Source organism: Miniopterus schreibersii, assembly GCF_964146895.1.
Source record: "Miniopterus schreibersii genome assembly, chromosome: 17".
NCBI lineage: Eukaryota > Metazoa > Chordata > Mammalia > Chiroptera > Miniopteridae > Miniopterus > Miniopterus schreibersii.
The window spans coordinates 10,424,946-10,450,672 of NC_138117.1; the positions used below are offsets into that span (position 1 = coordinate 10,424,946).

Consider the following 25,727-nt stretch of genomic DNA (forward strand, 5'->3'; position numbering starts at 1 on the left):
TTGAAAACTACTTAAACTTTGAAAAAAACAGTATTAATCTTTTTAACAATTATCTTTACAAATTAAAAAAGCTGAAATATAAATTAGGATTTTCAGCTATAACATGTAATAAAAACTGTAACACTAATGTAAATTAAGTTCACCAAACAATGAATGAGCAAAGGAACCTCTGAGCGCAGGCAGATGAAATACTGGTGTTTTAATATTAAGCAGAGTTTGAGAAGGAAAACTGGGATATAGATTCCTATTTGAGTGGCTTAGAATTAGTTCTCTGGGTAATCCTGACAAGATTAATACTGTATATAATATCTTCAGACTACATATCTACTATAAAGTTGATTTAACTTAAACTCAAGCACAACACAATTCTGTACTAGGGGATCTGGGGATACAAATGGAGGATCTGAGCATGTAAAAATTATGATAAGAGTTTCCTCTTACTAAAAAAGGGGATAGAGAATAAAAAAATAGGAATTATAGTGCAAAGGCTAGAAATACGCAGTTAAATTATTTAATCAAACTTTATTTCAGGTCATAAAAATCCATTTGGAGTCTCAGTTAATCAGTTTAGCAGCTATATTATTAACTCTAAGGGACCGTGACAAATCTACTCTAGTTTGGGTTGTGCACACATAGCAATCAAAATGTATGATTTTACTTACCTTTCAGTAAAGCAGTAACTGTGGCTAAGTTCACGTGAAAAATTTCTCCCACACAATACTAATGTATTTTGATATAAAATCAATTATTGCGAAGTCTACAATTATGTAGTTTAAAATTTTCCCAGCTCTAGTTTTAAGACTGGCATTTTCCCTTTTAGTGGAATAAATTTTATTTCTGCTTATCCTCATTTTCCCTAAGTGTCCTCATTTAGAATTGCTCTCTGCACACGTACGTCCCAGGAAAGATGCCTACTGACGTGCGTTACCTTAGAGCAATTGTGTAGTTTTGAAGATTACTCTGAAGACCGTGAATACAAGTTCCATGGAGGGTAGTCAAATTCCTGGTTCAGATTCTAATACGTATAGCTTAATTGGAATAAACAGATGACTGATTACCACATTTCAATTGTTTGGATAACCACTTTGATTTCTATTCTGCATTGATTTTCTGTACAAGCATGAAGACAGATGAGTCCTACTGTTCCAAAAGTACTGACATTCATCAACTATAGTCAAGCACCGCATTATAGCAGAAATCAATCCCAATGTAATTAGGACAGCTCAAATTTTTTAAAGGGGAAAGAGCTTACTGTATACCTAAAGCATTGAAAGTGGCAATGTGCTCCCACATTTCGTCTTGTTTGCTGGAGTGTGGTTGCCAGAGTAAGGCATCCACATCATGGCGCAAACAGAAGCAGGGCATTTCTTTAGGATCCACTATGACAGAGAAGAGGTACTGGTTGCTTCCAAGATTCACCTAAAATAAAAAGTAACAAAAATGATATCTTACTCAACAAATTATTTAAAATGATGATGGCAAAAATACTTTATGTCAGCATCTATTCTAGACTTTTTATATACTTAATTGATTAACTCTTCATAATGCCCTGGGAGAAATGTGGTATTGCTTCCTACATTTTCAAGCTGAGAAAAGTGATGCCTGGGGCACTCAGGTAACTTCCCAAGAACAGCCTGGTAATAAGCCGTGAAGCTGAGATTTGAACCCAGAGTTTATGGTCTTAACCACTATGATAAACTACCTCTTAACTGTGAATTACTAGTTTAAAATGTGATATAAAACACCAATTTATAAAGAGAATACTTTTTGAACCACAGTATACGAATACAAAGTTTACAAACGCTAGCTTGTAATAATAATTACCAAGAATAATGATAGCTACTAGGATTCACGAGCACATTCTATATGTCAGATTTATAATTTCAACAACCCACAAGGTTATTATCTTCATTTAATAGATGAAAGGACATATGTGGATAGCTTTAGTAACTTGTTCTAGGCTACACAGAAAAATCCTAATGCTGAGATTCAAACTCAGGTCTGTCTGTTTACAAATTACTTACTTTGGTATAATGTTTAATTACAGTATCAATGTCAAGAATGTTTACTATGTTAATAAGCTTTATTGCAATATTGAGGCCTAAAGAAATTCATTTTAATACAAAATAATCAAGTTGAGACTCAACCGGATTCCATCTACAGGAATACTTCTATTAAAGGAAACAGTTTGCACTGATAGTCTTTATTAGAAATGTTATCAGTTTAAAATGTCTAAAGGCCAACAAAATCATGTCCAATGCAGAAAACATGAAATATGCATAGTACTTGATAAATACTGAATTGCTTCCACCCGTTTTAGAGCAGAATGGAGAGTAAATGGTTAACATTAGCCACAGAGCCCTGACCAGTATTCGCTAGGGGAAGCGTTGGTGGGGTTGGGGGCTCTCCAGCAAGAGGATTTCCTGGTACAGCTGTGTCAGCACACAGTACTGGCTGAGTCAGCTTTATTTTCAAAATCACCAACTAACTGGCCTTCTTTTATAGTAAGCTTGATGGACCCGATACTGCCACAGCCCCCTTCCCTGCAACAACGGCCCCCCTCACCCCGCTAGCTATTCTCACTTGTTTACCAATGGCTTTCACAGAAGAATAACTGAAATACAAATATGGGTTGAAATAATATTTTCATAAAAATGCATTTACTTTCATAAGCCAAGTGCCTTAAGGATGTGCTGAGCACTAACAATGAAAAGGGCTGTTGTCTAATCCTCTCATGCCTGAATGCACGGCAGAACAGAGGGCCCTGAACCACCAAGTTAAAGGAGAACCACTGAGAGCTCACTACTGAAAATAAGAGGATGGCGGTGCTGGTCTCTTGTGATGGACCCCTTACTCAGACTTAGATATTATCTCCCACTCCCACATACATACCTTATATATACCTCCAACAGAGTAGAGTCAAAGTACTATTAATTACAAAAACAGCAATCTCATATCACGTGATTTACTTCTGCCATACCTTTGACACAGCGTTCTACCTCCTAGATAGAATGTCACACTGATGCCATTCAACCATCAAAAAAAAAAAGTACTTTCTCTTCATAACGCTCTACGTAAGATTTTGGGCAAATAATAAGTTTTAGTAAGATGCCATGAAAAAGACTTTAAATATAGTTTTCACAATTAAAAGAATTAATTTACATTAGACAATTTACTTAGTTGGAAAACTCATTCTTTGTTAATGCCAAATAAATGTCTTATTGCCTTAGGAAAAACTGCTTCAATCTATAAACCCATTAGCCAATAAAACATAACTCCGTATTTCTTCTATTCTCATGTTTATGGTAGAAAAGGTTATATTTACTTTTGAAGTACCAGTGAAGACTACAATTGAATAAAATATTCTCAGAGAAAAATTTGAAACATGAATTTCAAGTAGTAAATTGTCTTTTTCTTTTCTTCGTAGAACATTTAGCAATTAAAGACTTCTGAAGATTAAATGTCAAAGTGAAGACATTTAAACAACCCTTAATCACTGCTATTACCAAATTAAATTAAAAAGTAGTATTAAGAGAAAGGTTTTATCTATTCAGAAACAAAGTATTTGTTAGGAGACCAGATTGAAAAATTAATGACATGACACTTTAATACAAAATTCATATTCTTTATGTCAATAAATTGCTAAATTTTACTCTATTCTTACTGTGCATGAAATACTGAGTTGATCTGTATCTTACTACTTTGTAAGTAAAAACACTCCCTGCAGTTACTTTCACTACCACCACTCAAAACACTTCTGAAACCAGATGTGTGGGTTTTCCACATATCAAGCTATTCTTCAACACCAGCTGGATGTCTTACAGTTCAATTCAGTTCTGAAAGAGTCTACTTGGAGATAGCATCAGATTCCACATGTTAAGGGATCGGTCCCACAAAACTCCCTGCTCCATCCCACTTCAGATGCCAATGGCATGTCCCAGGCTGTCACCTGTACTACTGACTGACTGGCTATGAATCAAGGTTCCAATGACCCCCTCCTTGGGTTTGATAATTTGCTAAAATGCCTCACAGAACTCAGGGAAACACTTCACTTATGTTTACCAGTTTATTACAAAAGGATATGATAAAGATGAACACCCAAGTGGAAGAGATGCATAGTGAGAGCTATAGAGGATGCACACCAAGCTTCCATTCCCTCGCCAAGCTCACCACCCTCCCAGTACCTCTATGTGTTCAGCAACACAGAAGCTCTATGAACCCCGTACTTGGAGGATTTTTATGGAGGTTTAACCACATAGGAATGATCAATCATTAATTCAGTCAGGCCCTCTCCCCTTCCTGGAGGATGAGAGGTGGAGCTGAAAGTTCCAAGCTACTAATCACGGCCTGGTTCTTCGAGTGACCAGACCCAATCTTGAAGTGATCTAGGAGCCCACCATGAGTTGCTCCATCAGAACAAAACACACTCCTTTCATCTAGGATCGAATTCTAGGGGACTTAGGGGTTCTGTGTCAGGAGCCAGATCAAAGACCAAATATTAGAACAAAAGATGCTCCTAGTGCTCTTCTCAGGAAATTACAAGGGTTTTAGGAGCACAGTGCCAGGAACTGGGGAAAGAGACCAATATACACATATTTTCTATATATACATATTTCACAACTACTTTATTTAATCTTCACTTCCTGAGAATAAGGAATATAATCCTGATTTATAGAAGAGGAGACTAAACCTCAAGAGGTTAAAAGATTTAAGTTAAGATGCTAATGAGCGGTAGTTAGGATTTAAGTTCAATGTAGTTCCAAACCCATGTTCTTAATCACTATCACTGCATGCTCTCCCAAAGCCCATTTTACAGTAGTTACCAAATAACCACCAGAGTATTTCCCTGGCTAGGCACTATTTCAGATATGGTAATCCACATACTATAAAATATGTGTATATTCTGCTTGGTCAGTTAAAGTCAGTTGTGAAGTTGTGCATGTGTGGCATGTTTAAAGTTGGTGTTTATAAACAATGGCAAGAAGTCTTATCAAATCCTGAGTTGCAACTTTGAACACCCATTCACACCCCAGTAACCACATCTTACTACTTTCCTTCTTCAGTTCCGATACTTAATATTTCTATTTTAGTGTGCTGCTGCATATATTTATTTTACATTTTACTTCCCAAATGCCAAATTCTAACCAAAATACACTTCTTTCAGGAAATTTTATATTTTGAGAAATCTGTCATTTACAATATAGAGTTCTGACCATTTGTTACAGTATCTTTTCCTAAAACTATAAGAACATATACTGACTTTTCCACATACAGGTAATTTTAAATTATATAAAGTCATGACAAGTGAAATCAAGGAAAGAGAACTTGCAACAAACATTGCAGAAAGAAGTACAAACTGTCGATAAATACTACAGGATTCCTAGAGTGGATGTGCCACTGACATTCCAAAATATTGCAGTCTCCTTCAGTGACAAGCCAACTCATATCCTCTTTTTCTTTTTTATCATTTTTTATTTTAAATTACAGTTGACACACCCTCTTGAGTACACCAAGAAACTACATTTGACCAGGTAGATCTTTACTTTCATACAATACACTTATCTGCCTTTAGAAAGAAGATGGACTTAGTACTTATTATTGGAGCTGTTCAATTTAGAGCTAGCTATTCCACTTATACCCAAATAGCAATAGTTATGTAATTTTACTTCACTGAATCTTTGCCTATATTTATAAAAAAATGACAAATAATAGAAAAATGAGTTTTTTTGTTGTAAAAAACCAACTCTGGTCTCAAATATAATCCAACTGAACCAAAAATAAGACTCTTTAGAAGGTTCCAGTTCCAAATGGAGAAGAAGAAGATCCTGAACTCACCACCTCATGTGAACACACCAAATCTACAGCTATATATGGATCCATTTCCTCTGGGAAAACAATAACAACAAAAAATCCAAAACTAGCTGAGCAACTCCTACATATCAAGCAAACTACAAAATCCCACCCACTCCTGGCGTGGTGACCCATAATCAGAAGGGAACTCGAAACCCCGAGCTTCATTCACCCTGAAGAGCAGCGAATTTGAACCCAACACATCAGGTACTATAACTTTTAAGACCTACATCTGAGAGACGAGGCTCTAAAACACCTAGCTTTAAAAGCCAATGGGCTTGTATCCACGAGACCTCCAAGGCTATAATGAACTGAGAAATGGTTCTTAAAAGCCCCGTGCAGACTGAAAACTGCTCAGACTTTTCTGTGAAAGGCTTATGTGCTTACCTTAAAGCATTGGCATGGGATGCAAGCATCTAATTTACTACACATCTAGGGGCCTAAGGAAACACTTTCCAGACAAGCAAAAGCTGAAGGAGTTCATCACCACCAGACCAACTTACAAGAAATGTACACAAATTCCTTCAAGTTGAAATGAAAGAGCACCAAGTATAAATCTCACTAATAAAGATAAATATGTAGTAACTTTCAGAATCATCCAACATTGTAAAGGTGGTGGGTTAATCACTTATAAAGCTAGTATAAAAATTCTTTAAAAAGCAGTAAAAATAACTATAACTACAATAATGTGTTAAAGGATACACAAGATAAAAAGATGTAAATTGTGATATCAAAACAAAACATAAGTGGTGGGAAAGAGAGAAGGGCAGATGTAGAAGTTGTAAGAGTGAGTATTTAATTTTGGTACTGCTTCAGTGGCACGTTTGCCTCGCCACTGGTCTGCTGTTCTACCTCATTTGTCTATATAGGTATATAATCTGAAAGTGCTCATTTTTATACATCCTTTGAGTACTGTAATAACTAGCGATTAGGTAAAGAAAGTTAAGTATCCAAAAAAGACGAGGAAAGGTTAGTGAATCAAATCCCCATGACACTTATGACTGGTTCCCTAAATTTTTGCTAGAATATACTTTCCCCTCAACCTCTACAAGACAAAGAAACACACTAGGCCAAACTTGGCAGAAATTTTCAAGAATTTTCTTGGCCTATATCAAAGACTGAGAGGTCTAAAAACAAAATAACCAAAGAACAAATTGTTCTCTCTTTTCTATTGCTTTTGCTTGGCCTGAGACTCCCAATGCCCAACACTTACGGTTTTAGTAATAAGACTAAATTAATTTCTACATGCAAAGCTCTAAATTAGCCACTGATTTACTATGAAGACACTTCTCACATCAATAACTCTATGAAACATGCCCTTGATTATGTAGTATTATGTAATGGTTAGTGACTCCTCTAAGCAAATATATCTAATAAAGTTCTAAATTAAAAAAAAAAAATCTACATCTGCAAAGGTGAGGAACACACCCCGGAACACAGGAATTACCACAAGCCAGTCCAGGCAGCATTCTTCAGTACCTTGAGGCACACCTCTCAAAGCTTTTCAACAGAACGCAAATTTTAGGGGGGGAAAAATTAACCAATTTATATATTTATAACATACCAGAAAGAGAGGTTTAAAAATCCCAAGTGAATTAAGGAGTCAAATAAAAATTCCAAAACAGAGGGAAAAACAAAACAAAACAAAACAGGAAAAAGTTAAATCACTTGCTATAGAAGGGTTTCCTACATTTATAACAGTCAAAGCAATAAGAAATGCTAGAACAAAAAAATAAAATTCTTCACAAAAAAATAGTCAAAAGTAATATACGAAAAAGTCAACAGTAAAAAAAAAAAAAAGACTAAAACAAGATTCTATATCTTGTACACCAATTAGTAAAATCCAACAAAAAAATTGAAGAGGAAGGTAAAAATGCAGCAAAACAGGCAATAACTACAAACACTGCTAATGAGACTATGAAGTGGAAATCAGTTTGTCAAGACTTAGTCTGTGACTTATTAATTTGATTTCTGTAATTCTTTATTAGATGAATACCCCTAAATACAGAAAATGTTTCATGCAAAAAGAGGATTTAAAAATATAGCCACGCCCTGACCAGTGTGGCTCAGCTGGATGGGTGTCGTTCCTTGCACGGAGGGGTTGCCAGTTCAATTCCTGGTCAGGGCACCTGCCCAGGTTGTGGGCTCGATCCCCAGTAGGGGGTATGCAGGAGGCAGCCAATTGACTCCCTCTCATCATTGATGTTCCTATCTCTCTCTCCCTCTCCCTTCCTCTCTCTAAAATCAATAAAAACATATTTTTTAAAAAAGCCAATTGAAAAATATAAAATATACAACAGTACCAAATCAATACATTTTTTAATTGGGGGTGTGTGATGAAAAGCTGTCACTTTATGGAGTGATGATATTTATAACACAGCCAGTAATTGCTAATCAAGTCATCTTTGCAAAATATATATACATATATACTTGTTCAGTCAATTATCATTCATCTGAGTAACTTCTATCTCTTCACAAATTTTTTGAAAAATCATTATCAAGAACTTACCACATGAGTAGTTTTTAATGTATTACCATCAAATCTGCATAAACTGGAACTCTCTTCAAAGAAAATATCACATTCTTCTAACTCTTGAGCATTACAAGGAGGTTTTTCTTTATCTGGATTTGGATTCTTAAGACCAGAAAATAAAATAAGTATTGAAACAAACAATAAGAGAATGGATTTCTTCACACTTTAAAATGTTAACATTACACTCGAAATTAAAAACTAAATTTCAGATGCATGAGCAGTAAAAATTTAATCAACAGACAGAAATGACGGAATCAGCAAAAGGTATATTGAAACAGCTATTATAAACAGGTTCTATATATTCGAAGATGTAAAATAAACATGTTGAGATATGTAAGATATAAAATGGAACGAAATTTACCTTCTAGATATGAAAATATAATATCTAAAATGGAAAACAAAATAGAATTGACAGCTGATAAAGTATTGCAGAAGAAAAGAACAGTGAGCTTGAAACATAATAATAGTCTTATCTAAACTGAAACACAGAGAAGACAAAAAAATAAACACACAGAACCCTGGTGACCTGAGGAACAATATCAAATGGTCTAATTCATATATGAGTAATTGGAAGGGGTCAGGAAGAATGGAAAAAATGTTAAAGCAATAATGGCCCCCAATTTTTTAATTTGATGAAAACTTGGAGGTCAAAGCTGGGATGTGGAGTACCTAGTTACAGTTGTGTGCTCCAGCCTAGATGTCAATGGAAACAATTCTGGTGGTTGTGGCTCACTGAGAAGGCAATTTGCTGGGGCCTTTATTAACAGTGACTCAAGAAGATACATATGTCCAGTGGAATAAAGAAAGAACCTGCCAGACTCCTTCCTCCCTTCCCCTTTCAATTACCCATATGTTAGCGATAGGAAGGCAAAAATGAAAACTTCAGGACTATCCAGGCAGCCAGTTAACAGGACAAGATTACAGAGAAAAGGGAATATCAGAAAAGAGAAGCCAATACTCTTTGCTGCTTTCCTGGAGCCATTTACTGATTTCCAAACTGAACTGAAAAACACAGGTGGAAAGCAGCAGATAAGGGACTAAAGAGCTGAGTTTTGATATCATCAAAGTGCTTGGGAGAGAAAAATGAGAGATTATGGCCCACAGAGGAGAAGCGCTACTAAACAACCCAGACTTTCAGTTGAGATTCATGAAAGTTTTTGCCGCCCGACGAGTAAGAATCGACAAGGAATAAATATCAACCATGTAGAAAACTGAAATCCAGCCTCAAGTCAGATCAGTCCCTAACGGGATTAAGAAGACCGCTGAGAGTTTGGGGGACACAGCTCAAGTAGTGTTTACAAGGACGGGTACAGCATTCAATCCTTCAGGCCAGAAAAGAAAGGTCAAAAGCCAATCACCCAAGCTTTTACTTCAAACAAACAACAAAAGGAGCAAAATAGATCCAAAGTAAGCAAAAGGGAGAAAAAAATACATGTAATAATAAAAATGAATAATATTGGAAACTGAGAAAAAAAATCAGTGGAAATAGATGCCCAAAATAATCCTGTATCTATTAAAGAAATTAAATTCATGGCTTTTTAAAAACCTTCCAAAAAAGAAAACTCTAGTCCAGACAGTTTCACTGGAAATTCTATCAAACATTTAAAGGGAAATTATACCAATTCTACACAATTTCTTCCAGAAATAGGACACGAGGGAAACATATTGTTACTCATTTTATAAAGTCAGCATTACCCAGATACCAAAGCTGGATTTTTTTTTTAAAAAAGAAAAAGGAAAAAAACACAGTAAAAAGGTAAAAACAAACTACAGACAACTTTCCTCAAAATACAGATGCAAAACCCTTCAATAATGTAAAAAGGATAATGTCATAACCAAGTGGGGTTTATCCCACAAATAAAGAGAATGCATTTGATAACATTCTACAGCTTTTCATGACAAAAATTCTCAATATACTAGGAAATGAGAAAATTTACTCAATCTGATGAAAATAATCATCATACTTAATGGTGAAATATTCAATTCTTTCCCCCCAAGATCACGAATAAGGCATGAATGCCTACTTTCACTATTTACCATTTCTATTTCACAGTGGATTAGCGATTCTAACCAATGCAGTTAGGCAAGAAAAAGTAGAAAGATCTGAAAAATACAAAACTGACTTCAGTTGCAGATGACAAGATTCTATGTTCTTTCTTTATTTTTTTTCAAAATGTAAAAAACACACTGGGATTCAGGCATAAATAACCTTCCTCATATGTAACAATAGTCATTTGAAAGCATCAAGTGTGAAGAGGCAGCAGCAATTATCTACAACCTCAAAACAAGCCTTCACTAGAATCACTATTGTGTCCTCAGAGCCCTATCACAAAAAATACTTGCTGAATGAATGAACGAGGGCAATCAGTCTGCATGGCTTCTTTATTGTAACAGGTCTATGAAATCAAAGTTTTATAGTCTTATTTATGAATTCTAGTGATTTCAGAAATTTTTAATTACTGCTAGCAAACATGAAACTTAGTTTCTCCATTTTGGCTATGTTTTCTTTTGACAGAGACATTTACTTCAAATGTTCTAATTAATTTTTCCTTTTTACCTTAGGATGTAACTAACCATCTAGTATAAATACTTCATACAGTTTTCTTCACCACTACAATTTCAGATGGTAATATGTCAGACAGTTTACGTATGCTGATATAATTTTCAGTGAATGAACATATATAACTGAAATTCTGGTGTATTGCTGCTATACAATATTTGTTCAAGTTCTCAACATTATCTTAAAAAGTTATCAGAATGGAAATATAGTCACCAAAATCCCATAGATGAATAAGTAGTGTATTGTCATCATTACAGTGAATTACTTCGTCAATCAAAACCAACTGTACTGTATGTGATATATATATATATATATATATATATATATATATATATATATATATATGTATATATATATATGTATACCCCTTGTGATATTCTAAGATCACCTAGAAAATTTCAATGATGATAAGTAGGTTATTAGCAAGGTAGACAATGAAATCATGATTTTTGTTCCTGTCAGCACTGGTCAGTCTATTCTTCTAAAGGAGACTGTCTATAAACAGTCGTGTGTTGCATATGACGTTTCAGTCAATAACGGACTGCATATACAATGGTGGTCCCATTAAATTATAATGGAGCTGAAAAATTCCTATTGCATAGTGATGTCATAGCCATCGTAAGGTTGCAATGGAATGCATTCCTCACGTGTGTGTGGTGATACTGGGGTAAACAAACCTACTGCACTGCCGGACGTATAAAAGTATAGCACATACAATTAAGTACATAACTTAATACTTAATAATAACAATAAATGACTATGTTTCTGGTTTTTGAGTTTACTATACTATACTTTTAATTACTTCAGACTGTAATCTTTCTACTTACTAAAAGGTTGCTATAAAACAGTATGCCGTGCTACGCCAGCAGCTGCCTCACACATCTCATGCTTACTGCATCTCTTGATTGCATCAATATCTCTTGTGCTTGATTTAATCTTGTGTTGACGTGTATAGTGATATGCTGTACAGACGTGCAGCCTAGGAGCAGTAGGCTATACTATCTAGCCTTGGTGTGTAGTAGGCTGTCCCATCTAGGCTTGTGTAAGTGCACGCTGTGATGTTTGCACAATGACACAATCACCTAACGTGGCATTTCTCAGAACATATCAGTCGTTAAGCATGCGTGTGTAGGTAAAGAGATGCAGACATACATGCACATCCATCCTACAAACATGCCCCCCACACATATGTATTCAAACAGTGTACAGAATGGGTACTGGAATTTTAAGCCATATTCCAACATCAGGCAGCAATGCTTAATGTCTGTCTTTTACCCTAGAAGAGCAAAGCAATGTTTGAAAACATGACATAATCCTCACATTTCCGATCCTTAGAAAGTCAAACTATTCTTGCAATTGCTCACCAGTTCTTCAGAGGTCAAATGCATCAAACGTTCAGCTATTGCAGCACACTGGGCTGAGTCTCTTATAAACTCCCCTTGTTTATCACCAACTACGAGCTCTGGCCAAGTCAGTCCTTCATTCTTCTTAATCAAGGAAATCTCCAAGCTAGAAGTTTAAATGAGAAAAGTAATGTTATATTAAGCAACTGTGCAAAAATATGACCAATACCAAATGGAAGAATCTCCCATAGAAATTACCCCTCTGGTGTCCAGAAGATGTTTTATCAAATTTTGTGTTCATTTTAGTTTTGCATATGATAAAAAATAAATCTATAATCCAAGGGTAATTTAGATTTAAAAAACAAGAAAGTACCATTGGAAATAGTACGTCAAATGGCTTGATGAGAGCAGTAATTGGAAAGAGTAAAACAATCCAGAAAGTACTGTTGTAGTCCAGCTGTGCAGCGTTACCAAACTTAAATAACAGAAATGCAAGTAACACATATGAGATATTTCACTGGGGAACGGTGGGGTGGGTACATAAAGTTAATTAGAAAAATCCTATAACTAAAGGCAACTCTGTGTGTGGGGACCCGATTAACTTTATTTTCACAAACTAGTAGCCATAATATATGATTATTAATCTAAAGATCAGGCAGGTTAAATCAATACAAATGTTAATTTTTAAAATACAGATTTTAAAGAATTGAAAAGAAATGTAGGAATTAGAAAAGTAATAACTGGTAAAACAGGAAAAAGAGTTAATATGATTTCTATCAATTTAAAATCTAATTCTGTACATTTAAGCCATTATATACAAATTCCAAATGCAATAAAAAGGGCCTATCAAGGAATCCTGAGATGGAGGTCTTTTGCAGCAGTAAAGGGAGAGAGCACTGAGTCAGGGCAAACAGTGGACATAGGAGGATAGGGAGTTGCCTATGTGCCTCCTGAGTAGGAAAGGAAATCTGAGTAAGATGCTTTGGGAGCAGCCGTAGCTGTAATACAGAGAAAAGTGGGGGAGTGGGAGGGTAGTAGCTGTTCCAGAGCAAAGCAACCTTTTCCATGCGCCATACTAACCCATGCCCTGGAACACAAGTGCAAGCAAACAATCGCAAGAACACAATAATAACTATTATCATAATTATCAAATAGGACATGCAAACTTATCAACTATTCTTTTTCAAGGCTGTTATTATCACCACCTCATGAATTACAACACTTTAGAATGTTCTGAAATTATTTTTAAGAGACTATACAAAATATCTTATGTAACATGAGTTCCTATCATTAGCATTAAAATTATCACCACAAACAATAATGACCAAGTTTAGTTATATTTTCTAAAGAGAAAGCTAATCTTGATAATGATGTTGATGATGAAGGTAATGATAATAATAAAAATGACAGCAGCTTATACTGACCAGGTGTTTACCATATTCCAGGTGCTGTCTTGAGCACTTTACATCTTTTAACTCATTTACTGCTCACCACAACCAAATACAATAAGGACTATTAACATCTCCATTATACAAGTAAGAAGAAAAAGCACTGAGAGGTTAAGAAATTGCCATGGTCACAAGTTAGTAAGCAGTCTGGCTCCAAGTCCAACTTCTTCTCTACTGCACTATTCTGCCTCTTTGCAAAAATATATGTAAATAACTACTAAAGAACTTTATCCAGTGACCAGAATGTATAAATACTGTTCTTAGTTGCTACCTAAAGAGGTTAGAAAGAGTTCATACAATCTCAGTTGTAAAAAAATTATGATCTATCATTAAATTTGCACAACTGCATTTCGATATTTTAATACTAGTATCAAATCCTGCCAAACAAGCCCAAAGGAACATAAAACCCCATACATAGTAAGAAGGAACATTATTTGAAAATGAGATATGAATAATTTAATCAAGTACATAAAATCATGTTTGTAAACCAATGATCCCACCTACACATCATTGTTAATTACCTTTTATAAAATAAAGTAGTAATCAAGCACATCAAATTTAATGGAAAAACAATACTGGTCTATGTTCATGTATGTTGAAACCATCTGCATGAGGTACAGCTATTCTCGTAGACCTTTGGTGGGTTACTGCTTAGTGACTTATATTTAACAATATATTCTATCTGGTTTGCCATGTTATAATGCTACCCTCAAATATCTCTCTCACACACAAAATATGTTTAAATATAACATGTGGAAGTATAAAATATTTTTTAAAGAATTGTTCAGATAACAGAGTTTTATTTTTTTTAAATATATCTTTATTGATTTCAGAGAGAGGAAAGGAGAAGGAGAGAGAGAGATAGAAACATCAATGATGAGAGAGTCATTGATCGAGCCCACAACCCGGGCATGTGCCCTGAACCACGAATCGAACCTTGATCACCTGGATCCTAGGTCAACGCTCAACCGCTGAGCCACACCTGGCCGGGCAAATAACAGAGTTTTTGAAATAATATATTAAAAAGTGTAACCAAGTCATCAAATTTCCCCATTAATAAAATGAATTCAGGATATCTGCTTTTAAAGCTTAAAAAATTTTTAATCTAAATATATATTTCTTATACTCCCAGGATTTAGACTCATATCAAAGGCACACATAGGTCATATATTACTAATCAAGAATTATATATTATGGTAAAAATATCTAACTTACACCCACTTCTGAACAAATGTGACCATTTAAAAAATTAAGCTCCTAATACTGCTTATTAATCCACCACTGAATTCAATAATTACTAGGACTTGATATATAATGAAAGAGAATAATTTTATTAATCCAAATGATTGGAGCAGAAGTACCTGGGGCAATATATTTGCAAACAGGCATAGTAGTGGGGTTAGAAGATTAGTTTTATAAAACCCTTAATGTTTGTTTACCCTTTTTTAATACTCCTTTTATGGAGGTATAATTTATAGGCAAAATTCATAGGTTTTAAGAGTAAAATTCATTGAGTTTGACAAATGCATACAACTATAACACAAGGAAGATACTAAACCATTCAGAAAGTTCCCTTGTGTTCCCTTTCCAGTCAATCCTCTGACACCTCAGAGGTAACCACTGTTCTGATCTGAATCACCACAGATTAGTTTTGCCAGTTCTAGAACACAATATATGTGGAATCAAACAGTATGTACTCTTTTGTCTCTGGCTTCTTTCACTCCACCTTTCTGAGATTCATTCATATTCTTGTGTTTATCAGTAGTTCATTCTTTTTTAATTGCATAGTAGCATTCAATTGTATGAATATACCACTTATTTATTCACCTTTTCATGAACATTGAGCTGTTTTCAATTTTTGGCTTTTATGAATATAGTTTTGGCTTTTATGAATATAAATTTTACAAATTTAAGGAGGGGTTGTTTTACTTTTTAACATGCATTTCATTTCTCTTGAGTAAATATCTAGTAGTAGATTTTCTGGGTTACAAACTATATATTTAACTTGATAAGAAACTGCTAAACATTTTGTCAAAATCATTGTATCATTTCCACTCCCACCAGCAATGTACAAGTTGCTGGTCCTCCGAACATCTGATCCTGTCGGTCTCTTTAGTTTTAGCCATGTGATGGTGTCCCATCTGGCTCTGATTTGTATTCCCCTGACTAATAATAATTTTTCCATGTGCTAACTAGGCATTCATGTATCTTCTACTGTGACATGTCTCTTTAATTCATTTGACCATTTAAAAAATTGGGTTGTCTTTTATTATGCATCTGTGGTAAGGTTTTCTTTATATATTAAGAACGTAAGTCCTATGTTTGATATGAGTACTGGGAATACCATTTCCCAGTCTATGGTTTGTGTCTTTGTTCTCTTAATGGTGTCTTTGCAAGAGAAGAAATTCTCAGTTTTGATGTACAGGAAAGTTTTATTTGGATGAAGATGAATTTATCATTTATTTTTTTGTGTATAAGTCCTGAACACACAATTCACAAAAGAAATATAAATGGCTAATTTACATTAAAAAAAAATTTATTATCCACAATTTCCAAAGAAATATGAACCATTCCACTTGTAGGTATTTATTCTCTATGTATATTCCCACACATGAAATCTTATACAGGGTGTCCCCAAAAATGTATATTCTTTGAATAATTATTAATTCCAATGGGTTAAATCTGAAAAGAAACATTGGAATTAATAATTATTCAAAGTGTGTATACATTTTTGGGGACACTCTGTATATACAGTTATCACCACAGAAGAAGACTGGAATCAATGTAAAAGTCCAACATCAGAGGACAAATTTTTAAAAATGATTATGCAGTTGACAGAGTAGAATTCTATGAAGCCATAAAATAGAGTAAAAAATAATTATGAATTCTTTATAAAAAGCTCTCCAAGATTATGTCAACAAAAGTAAGCTGCATAACTGTGTGTTGTATGTGTTGAAAACCTTTTTGTTAAAAAAGAAAATAATATATATGCTAATTGAATATGTATAATAATAGTGTTGTGGGGAATTAGGGATGGGTGACTGAGAGCCTGGGTTGGAGGGAGACTTAACCCCGCATACCCTTTTACAGACCTTAAATTTTAAAGAATGGGAATGTATTATGTAGTCAACAAATTAAAGGTTGAAGAAAAAATTATTTCCATTAAAAAGTTTAAAAAGTACAAATTAAAATAACCATTTTCACCTATTATTCTTGTTGTTACTATTATTATATCCGAAGCTGGTAATGAAAAGCATTACCGTGTAACGTAACCAATAACTATAACTAGTTATTTACATAAATGTAAGCAATAACTATAATTCACATAAACGTAATGTAAGCAGTAACTATAACTAGTATCTTTAATCTTAACTACAACTATGTTCTTTGACATGGTAATTCCAATTTTAATCTACCTGAAAAATAATCAGCAGTAGAGACAGACCAATTATAGTATTCACCTCTGAGCTAACTACTGTGGAAATATAAAGATAATAAAAAATAAAATTTTAAATATAAATAAAACTGTAAAAAATACCTATTATTCTCTTTAATTATCCATGTACTGCTTTCATGATCAACAGATGAATAGAGGTTTCCTTCCCAAAACCTCTGACCCTTCAGCACAACGCTAACACAATCAGGCAGAAACTGTACTTGAATGTCCGCCTTGGTAGTGTCTTCTGGAAGCCGCATCATGACTGTCAAATCATCTTCAGTCTGCTGCCAGTAATACAGAGGCTCTATTGGAAAAACAAAAATGCATTACGTAATAAAAAGTAAGCATTTTTTTCGCCAGTTCTAAAGACTTATATAAAATTAGAGACTAGAAGACACGAAAGAATACCTATCTAAAAGAAACTGAGCAAATTTCCTAGTGATCTTCTCACAGGGTCCTAGCTTCTAGGCAAAATGGTTCCCAGGATTGAGGCATTCTTGCCTTTCTTCACAATTGCTCACCTAAGGAGTTAAGTTCTAAAGGCCATGTGGTCTAGAAATATAAAAGACTGTTCTGGCTAAGTTCTAAGAGAGTTTAACATTAGAATTAAGACAGAACTGTAGAATTTACTCCGAAAGGGATCTTAGAAGTAATCTAACAAAAACATATCACATATGAGGAATCCAAGTTGTTAAGATGCTAACTAAAAGGGACCAAGCACAGCTGTTGTATTCAGAAGTGATATTTATAAGCCTGAGGAAAACAATTTTCAAATATTATTGATTTACTATTTTCAAATACTTTTCCAAAAATTCATTTTTAGAAAGCTATAAATATTTAAAAAATAGAAAAACTAATTTTTATTTAAATAAGTAACAAAAAAGGTAGAGTCAAAGAGTAATACATGTATTGGTTGAATACTGTGAAAATCTGTTAAAAATATGCTATTCTCTGGCTATAAACATCAGAAATATGAACAGTGATGATGACAGAAAGGATATTTTTATATTGATATATATATTTAAATATCTCTTGAATATTTTAAAAGAATATATATTCTTTGCATACAAATGTAAACAACTTCTGAAAGACTTCGTTCCTCTTTTCATTCTAAAAACATTACAAACCTTCACTCAGTCTCCACAGAAAACAGTCAGTGATTATGCCCTCAAGGAACTTCCTTTCAGTTTAGTAGAAAAGGTAAAAACATGTACATTAGTATACACTTAAAATGAACAAGAGTTAAGCTTATTTTAAAAGATTAATATCCTTAATACTAATATGACAGCCTCTCTTTTGCCAACAACAAATAGGCATTATTTATTTATTCTCTCGCCAAGTATTGATTAAACATCTAATCAGATAAGCTAATATATATATTTTAAACATTTTTGGTAATTATGAAATTATTAAATTGAACTAGTTTCCATTATTTAGGTGGTATATTTTACAAAGATTATTCTGAATAATATAGAAAAATATTAAAAAATAATTAGGCACCTATCTTGACCTGGTAAAACATAACTGGGCAGAGAAACCAGACAAATTCATACACATAAAAATACACGTGAACTCGATGAAGATGAAAAGTAAAATTACCTTTGACTTTATCGGACATGTCTTCATCTTTACTTTCTTCAATATCTTGACCAACGGGAACAAACGTGAAGGACTTGTAGGAGACGATCATTAGGCCATTCCCATCGGGTTCGATAGCAGCATAATGGGGCACTGACTTTCCACGGAGAATATCACGCTTAATAATTTCATATTTTTTATTATCTGAAAGAAGATCAAGTATTTTTGAACAAAAATAATAAAAAGCTGTATTATAAAAATATTCTGAAAATATCTGTACGTTAATTGCATTCAAATTAAATATTTTAAATGTACTATTAAAAGGCATACTACTGGTTGTCTTTATAGATAAAAAGGAATTAAAAAATTGACCACCTAACATTCTGTAAATAGATCCCTATTTTAAAATACCAGGTTTGTTAAAAATTGTTCTAGATTGTGCTATCCAATGTGGTAGCCACTGGTCACAAGTGGCTATTTAATTAAAATTAAGTGACATTGGAAATTCATTTCCTTAATCACACTAGCCACATTTCAAGTGCTCAACAGCCACACAGGGTAGCCGCTATCACACTAAGAAAAATAACAGTCACAGAAACAAGCTCCTTAGTGCTCAACTACAGGAAAAACCACATGATGAGTCAGTAAGAGCTAAGCACTGGCAAAGGGCAAGGCCACGCCATTAAAGGAATTCTAATTAATAAATGAAAAAGTCATTTTTAATGTCCCAGTTAGGAGTCTGACAGTTCCAAACAGGCGAAAAGTTAGGACTTTCCTACACATGGAAGCATTCTGGGCAACAAAAACTTAAGAGTTTTCCTGAGGATGGAAACAGATGGCAAAGTTCAATTAGACTAGATAGAAAGCACAGTTTTGATCTAATAACTAAAGGTATTCATTTCCATCTAAGCAGTTATATTTAATTTATATTTCAATTACACTGTGATTTATAATTAATTTACAGTTAAGTTTTATATTCAGGGTAAGGCAGAAGTAGGTTTCCAGTTGTATGTGAAACAGTTTATTCTTGTATTATTACCTTTTAACTATTGTATTATTTTCCATATGAATAACTGTAAACCTACTTTTGTCCCCACCCTGTATATGTAAATTCTTTTGCAAATATGTGTATGTGTACGTATACAGATAGATATATTCTTGTATATATTAAAAATATACACTTTGAATTCTTCAAAAATTATGAAATAATCTCTCCTTTTATACAAAAAGTCATAATTGACTGGGGAAGCACATTATTATTTTTATAACTATCTATCGATATTCTATTCCACTGGATGGCAGGTCCTAGAATCATAACCCAATACCCAAGAAAAAGCAAACAGCGTTTATAGTCACAGCTTTGCACACTACGGAGAGATTCAGGATATGTTAGGTTTTACCTTTATCTTTCTTACTGATAGTGACCCACTCCAAGGAAACAAAGAAGCCACTTCCTTTCATGTCCAATTCTTCTTTCTCTATTCGAAGAAGTAGGGTAGCTACTGAATGTTCTTCAGCTTTCAGCAATGAGATACTGTGAATTATGATAAAAGGATTCCCTAGCTCTTCATTAAACATAATCTAGAAAAGAAAAAAAAGATGACACACACAAAATGTATATATTACATTAATGCAGCTAGCAGAGGGAATACATAGAATCCTGACAACCCAACAATTAATCTTACACATAATCTAAAAGACTTACATTTTTATTAAATACTAAATAGAAGTTTTTAAAGACTGATTTCTAAAACATTTTCAAATGAAAAAATAAATAGTTGAAAAAAACACCTAACTAAAAAATGCAAATTAGCTCCTTTTATTTTTTTAAGCCTATGTCTGGAATCCCCTCGTGTCTGCTCCTACTTGAAAGCCTTATAAAGAAAAGTGTGCTTTAATGTTATCAATTTCCCTATGTGTGTGAGCCACTCTGTCCAAATTATTCAAATAGGAGACCTTTGGAATCCATTCTAAAGTCTTCCATAAGCAGAAAAATAACAACAAAAACTCAAATACTCAAAACAGAATAAAGACAGGTTTTTAGTTGGTTGCCGGGGTTTTTATTTTATTTGAGGGACTAGGGGAGACAAAAGGGAAGAAGGAAAAATAGTAAGTTTTGCCAGGTACAAGGAGAGCTAGTTTATAGTTTGCTCCTGTTTCTCTCTCATGTGCAGGAAAGGTATTGGAATGAGACCAGATGGGTAGATGTCTGGGCTATAAATTGTCAGGTTGAAGTTTCCATTCTGAACAAGCTCAGCAACTCAACTGTGATATTGTTGATATGCACCCATCGTATTAGAGTCCACACACCTGGAAAGCAGGCAACATTCCTGCCCGATTTCTATCTACACCTCAGTCATCACCATCAGTCTTGCTTGGCCCCTTAAGCCTTATGACACCCCCAACCACTCCTACCTTAAGCTTCCTCTCTGTTACACCAAATCCCCCAAAGTCCGAAACTTCTCCTAAACTGTTTCTTAAACTGACCTGTATTCCATAGTATTCTTCCCACTCAGTAATGCCCAAGTCCCATCTCTTCCCACCTACCCTCAACCCCCAGTTAAAACTATTAACTGAAACATCTCAGAAAGTCCTCGTTTCATTACAGCAATGTACACTGAAGAGAAACTCCGTTCAAGTTTTTAATTGATTTTTAAAACATTATTGAAGGCCTAATATGTGCCAAGGGGATATACACAGCAGAAACCAAATGAATTATAAACCCATATGAATTCCCTTTCTAGCTAAATATGCAGTGTTATTTTAATTGGAAGGCGTTTCTCTTCCTGCTCAAGACCAACAGAATCAATACAGCTTTATAGCAGATGAATTCTCATTCATATATTTCCTGCCCATCATTCTCCAAATGCCTTCCAACTGTGTCAGGCAGTTGTGTTATATACATCACCTTAGTAAGAAAAAGGGGAAAACCCACCATTATTACTGGAGGCCAGAGCAGAAAATGTCACGATGTCCAATGAATATTTGAAGCTGACCACAAAGGCCTGCAAAGGCCCCTCGCTAACAGGATATTATTGTTCTGGTCATGTATTGTGTGTTTTGTTTAGGTTTTTGAACATAATACAACTTGGTATTATATCATTTAGTATAACCTAGTAAGAAAAGTGAGCCATTTTGTTCTAAAGCCTTCTTTATTTTTCTCAAATAATTAAAGCCTTGATAAGTATCTGTTGGTCTGATAATAAAATTTTGTAAGATATAAATATTTTAAGTACGTATCTCTTTATCTCCCCAGAACTAAAGACCACCTGCCGAAATTCAGACAGCCGCAATACTCTTTTTAGTATAACGCAGTGTCCATCTTTCGCCTTTTAAAAACTGAGGCTCTAAAGAAATTAGCTCCTTATTTATTTCTATTAAAATACTAATGTGCTCCTCAAATTTGAATCTGTTACATTGTGTGAAGAAAACTGAAGTAAAAATGGCATCTTAGCGATTGGACCACTACTGTATTTATGTTGTAGTGTGTTTTTCTAAGTAGGGGACACTCTGGTAAACATACCACACAGCTAGCGGAGTGGTGCAATGGACGCGTGCTAGCACGTACCAGCAGATTAACAGGAGTGGAGGAGAAACGACAGGCTAATGTAATTTTCTGGCCAACTCTTCTTCAAGAAGGCAATGTCAATGTTTAGTATACTGTTTTACATATATAAAATACTCAGTATTTGCTGAAAAAGTGAATGCAGTTCTTGACAATTGTATTGACCCCAGATCAAAATAGGAACGGTTAACATATCAGTTTTGTATAAGACATACACTTTATCATTTAATTAAAGAGATATTCAAAACATTATATATAATAAAAACCAAGAAGTCACACATAAACTATCCCTAAAAAGTGTTATTTCAAAGTCATTAAGGTCCTTTATATATATACTCCAGGCTTTGCATTAAAAAACAAAAACCCTCACCTCCCATTTTTCAGAAGCACTATTTCCACGTTCACCTGTTCCAATGAGATATAATCTTCCAGTTCCATCTGACAGGGTAACCCAGGTAGAAGATGTGAAATGGATAGATGCACAAAGGCGATTGTCGTATGCTGCCAAATCTGCAGGGAGTCGAAATACCTCTCGTGGTTTTCCTAAGGCAGTGTCCTAAAAAGAAGCCAAATGTTATAAATGAATCCCTCCCTCTCCTTGGTCTACACACACAGAGAATAAATATCTGCATGTAGTAGTTACTCTCCTCCTCAAGAGAAGGAATTTAATTGTCCTCCCTTAGAGTATGAGTTGCACTACCAACACACTTCTAATAAAATATGGCAGAAGTGATGGTTATGTGACTTCTCAGATTAGGTCACAGAAAACTTTACATCCACCTTGCTTTCTCTCTTGGACAGCACATGGTAGACCCACACAGGGAAGAATTGAGGGTTCTGTGAGTGAATCTTCTTAGGAGTGCATCCACTGGCCCTAGTCAAGCCTTTGGATCACTCAGTCTAGGCTGACATCTTTCGTGACTACAATTCCATGAAAAACCTTGAGATGAAACAAGCTAAGCCACTCTCTAATTCCTGACCCAGAGAAACTGTGAGATGACAAATGTTTATTGTCTCAAATCACTACTGTTTTTATTAAAATATAGTTAACATATATTAATTACAGATGTACAGCATAGTTCTTCAACATTTATATATACCTAATGACATGATCGTGATAAGTCACCAAAGAAAGTTGTTTCATAGAAATACATAACTAACACAATGCAGTAATCTAGCCTTTTTTTAAAAAAAAAAAAAAATATCTTTATTGTTTTCAGAGAGAGGAAAGCAGAGGGAGAGAGAGAGATAGAAACATCAGCGACGAGAGAGTCATTGATAGAGCCCACAATTCCCGGGCATGTGCCCTGACCGGGAATCGAACCCCGATCACCTGGATCCCAGGTCGACGCTCAACCGTTGAGCCACACCCGGCCAGGCAGTAATCTAGTCTTTAGTCTTAAATTTAGAGTTAATGATCAGCATTTTTAACTAATCAGAAATACCATATCATGCTATAAGTGCCTATGAAAACACCACGTTTAGACTATTAGGCTTTTGTTAACACATTTTTTTGTGTCATGTCCTCATCATTTAAAGCTGTAAGATGGATTACATCATTAAAATGTTTTACAAGAAAAAAATATAAAAGGGCCTACAATTCAGAAAATAAACTTCCTCTCATACACTGTACTCAATTAATTTTTTGTTGTTTTATTTTACAGTGAACAATTTTTCTATAGACAAAAATAATCCTTGATTCATACAGTTCATTCCCTGGCTCCTAGAACTGTTTAGATGGGAGTACATAAGATTTAAGTAAACTATATTCAATATCCTTATTAGCTCAAGGTTTTTAGTTACCCATTGTTTCTAAAGCATACAATTTAGTTTTCGTTTAAACAGCACCTTTCCTTCTTTTCGTACTCATATTTTAGTGATTTACATACCACTGAATTAAGTAACTCAGTAACAAAGACAGCCAGCATACAGTGTTTAGAACAACCAAATCTTCCCCTCAAGTCACCTATGACAAGCCCAATCTTTTAATAAGCCCTTTCTAACACTGTCTAACTCAGACTGTGGTTCCCCTGGGTGTGCAGTCTCCTCTGAGGCAAAAAGTAATAAATCCAAGTAAGTGTTAAGTATACCAAAGTGGATTTATATACTGACATAAAAAGATCTGCAAGACAATAACTGAAAAAAAGAGATGAAGAATATGTGCAGTACAAATGCAAATATGCTGAAATAAACAAATGTTTCGATTGACAGCACCGAGTAAGATATAGACAGACATGTGCCAGTCTCTTAATAGTGTTTACCATTAGAAAGAAAAATAAGGTTGGATTGAGACTGGTGGTACGGGAAAATGGGGGTAAGGGGAAAGTTTCCTTTTTTGTTTCAAATAACTGCTTTACTATTTATTTCCATGGAGCAATTTAAGTGTTATATACATAATTTAAAGATATTAATAAAATAAAATGGGACTTCTTTGAAACAGCTGTTTCAAAGTTAAGCTTTCTAGTCATCTCCACACACGCCTTTCATGCATCCAACCGAGTGAGCCCTTTCTAGGAAGAAGGAGGGCTAAACTCATTAGCTCACTAGTCTTCATTTCATACTTAATTACTTAAGATTTTAAACCATTTTATTTTAAATACAAGGTCACACATGAATGAGATTGCCAGAAGTCTAACAGATAAATTAGTGCAATATTCAACAGAAAGATTTAAGAGAGTCAAGAATGGCCCTCGCTGGTTTGGCTCAGTGGTTAGAGCGTCGGCCTGCAGAGTGAAGGGTCTCAGGTTCGATTCCCTGTCAAGTGCACATACCTTGGTTGCAGGCTCCATCTCGGCCCCGAGTGCAGGAGGCAACCAAGCCATGTGTGTTTCTCACATAAACGTTTCTCTCTCTGTCTCTCCCCCTCTCTTTCACTCTCTAAAAAATGAATGAAAAAAATATCCTCGAGTGAGGATTAACAACAACAACAACAACAAAAGAGAGTCAAGGGTGTAAACATGAAGCCAAATTAAATTAAAATACAAGAGAAAACACAGCATCTCTCTTATTTAAATGATAGTTTAAGTGAAAGCAACCTGAATATTCCTCATTTTTGAAACCTATTTCTCAAAGGGTACACTTTAATTTTTAAAATGGACTGTATGAAATAAAATATTTCCTTCTGTAAATCTTAAATTACAGCATTAAATTATTTTTTAATAACCTCCATTGACAGTTTTAAAAAGTGTTCTCATAATAACACCTTTTGTAATTGTCATTTATAATGTCCTGGTCCCACCTCATCATTTTCTTCCTCTAGACAAAAAAAATGTTAATGTACTATATGTTCAAGGCTGCTGAAAATCATTCTGAGAAAACATTTCACAGCTGAATTGCAAAAGAATTAAAATGTCATTGACAAATAAAACATAGAATGACTATAATGTAAAAGCATTGTATTAAATAAGTGCT

General features: G+C 34.4%; 1 protein-coding gene across 1 annotated transcript in view; it reads right to left on the reverse strand.

Moving 5' to 3' along the window:
• NUDCD1 (NudC domain containing 1) overlaps positions 1–25,727 on the reverse strand; it is a 37,407-nt gene that overhangs the window by 2,424 nt on the left and 9,256 nt on the right. The window contains exons 3-9 of the mRNA XM_081116776.1: positions 22,687–22,872; positions 20,152–20,332; positions 18,773–18,955; positions 17,273–17,477; positions 12,308–12,452; positions 8,360–8,485; positions 1,260–1,419 (exon numbers count right to left, since the gene is read on the reverse strand). Coding sequence (XP_080972902.1) covers positions 1,260–1,419; positions 8,360–8,485; positions 12,308–12,452; positions 17,273–17,477; positions 18,773–18,955; positions 20,152–20,332; positions 22,687–22,872 — 1,186 coding nt within the window. The remainder of the gene's footprint in view (positions 1–1,259; positions 1,420–8,359; positions 8,486–12,307; positions 12,453–17,272; positions 17,478–18,772; positions 18,956–20,151; positions 20,333–22,686; positions 22,873–25,727) is intronic.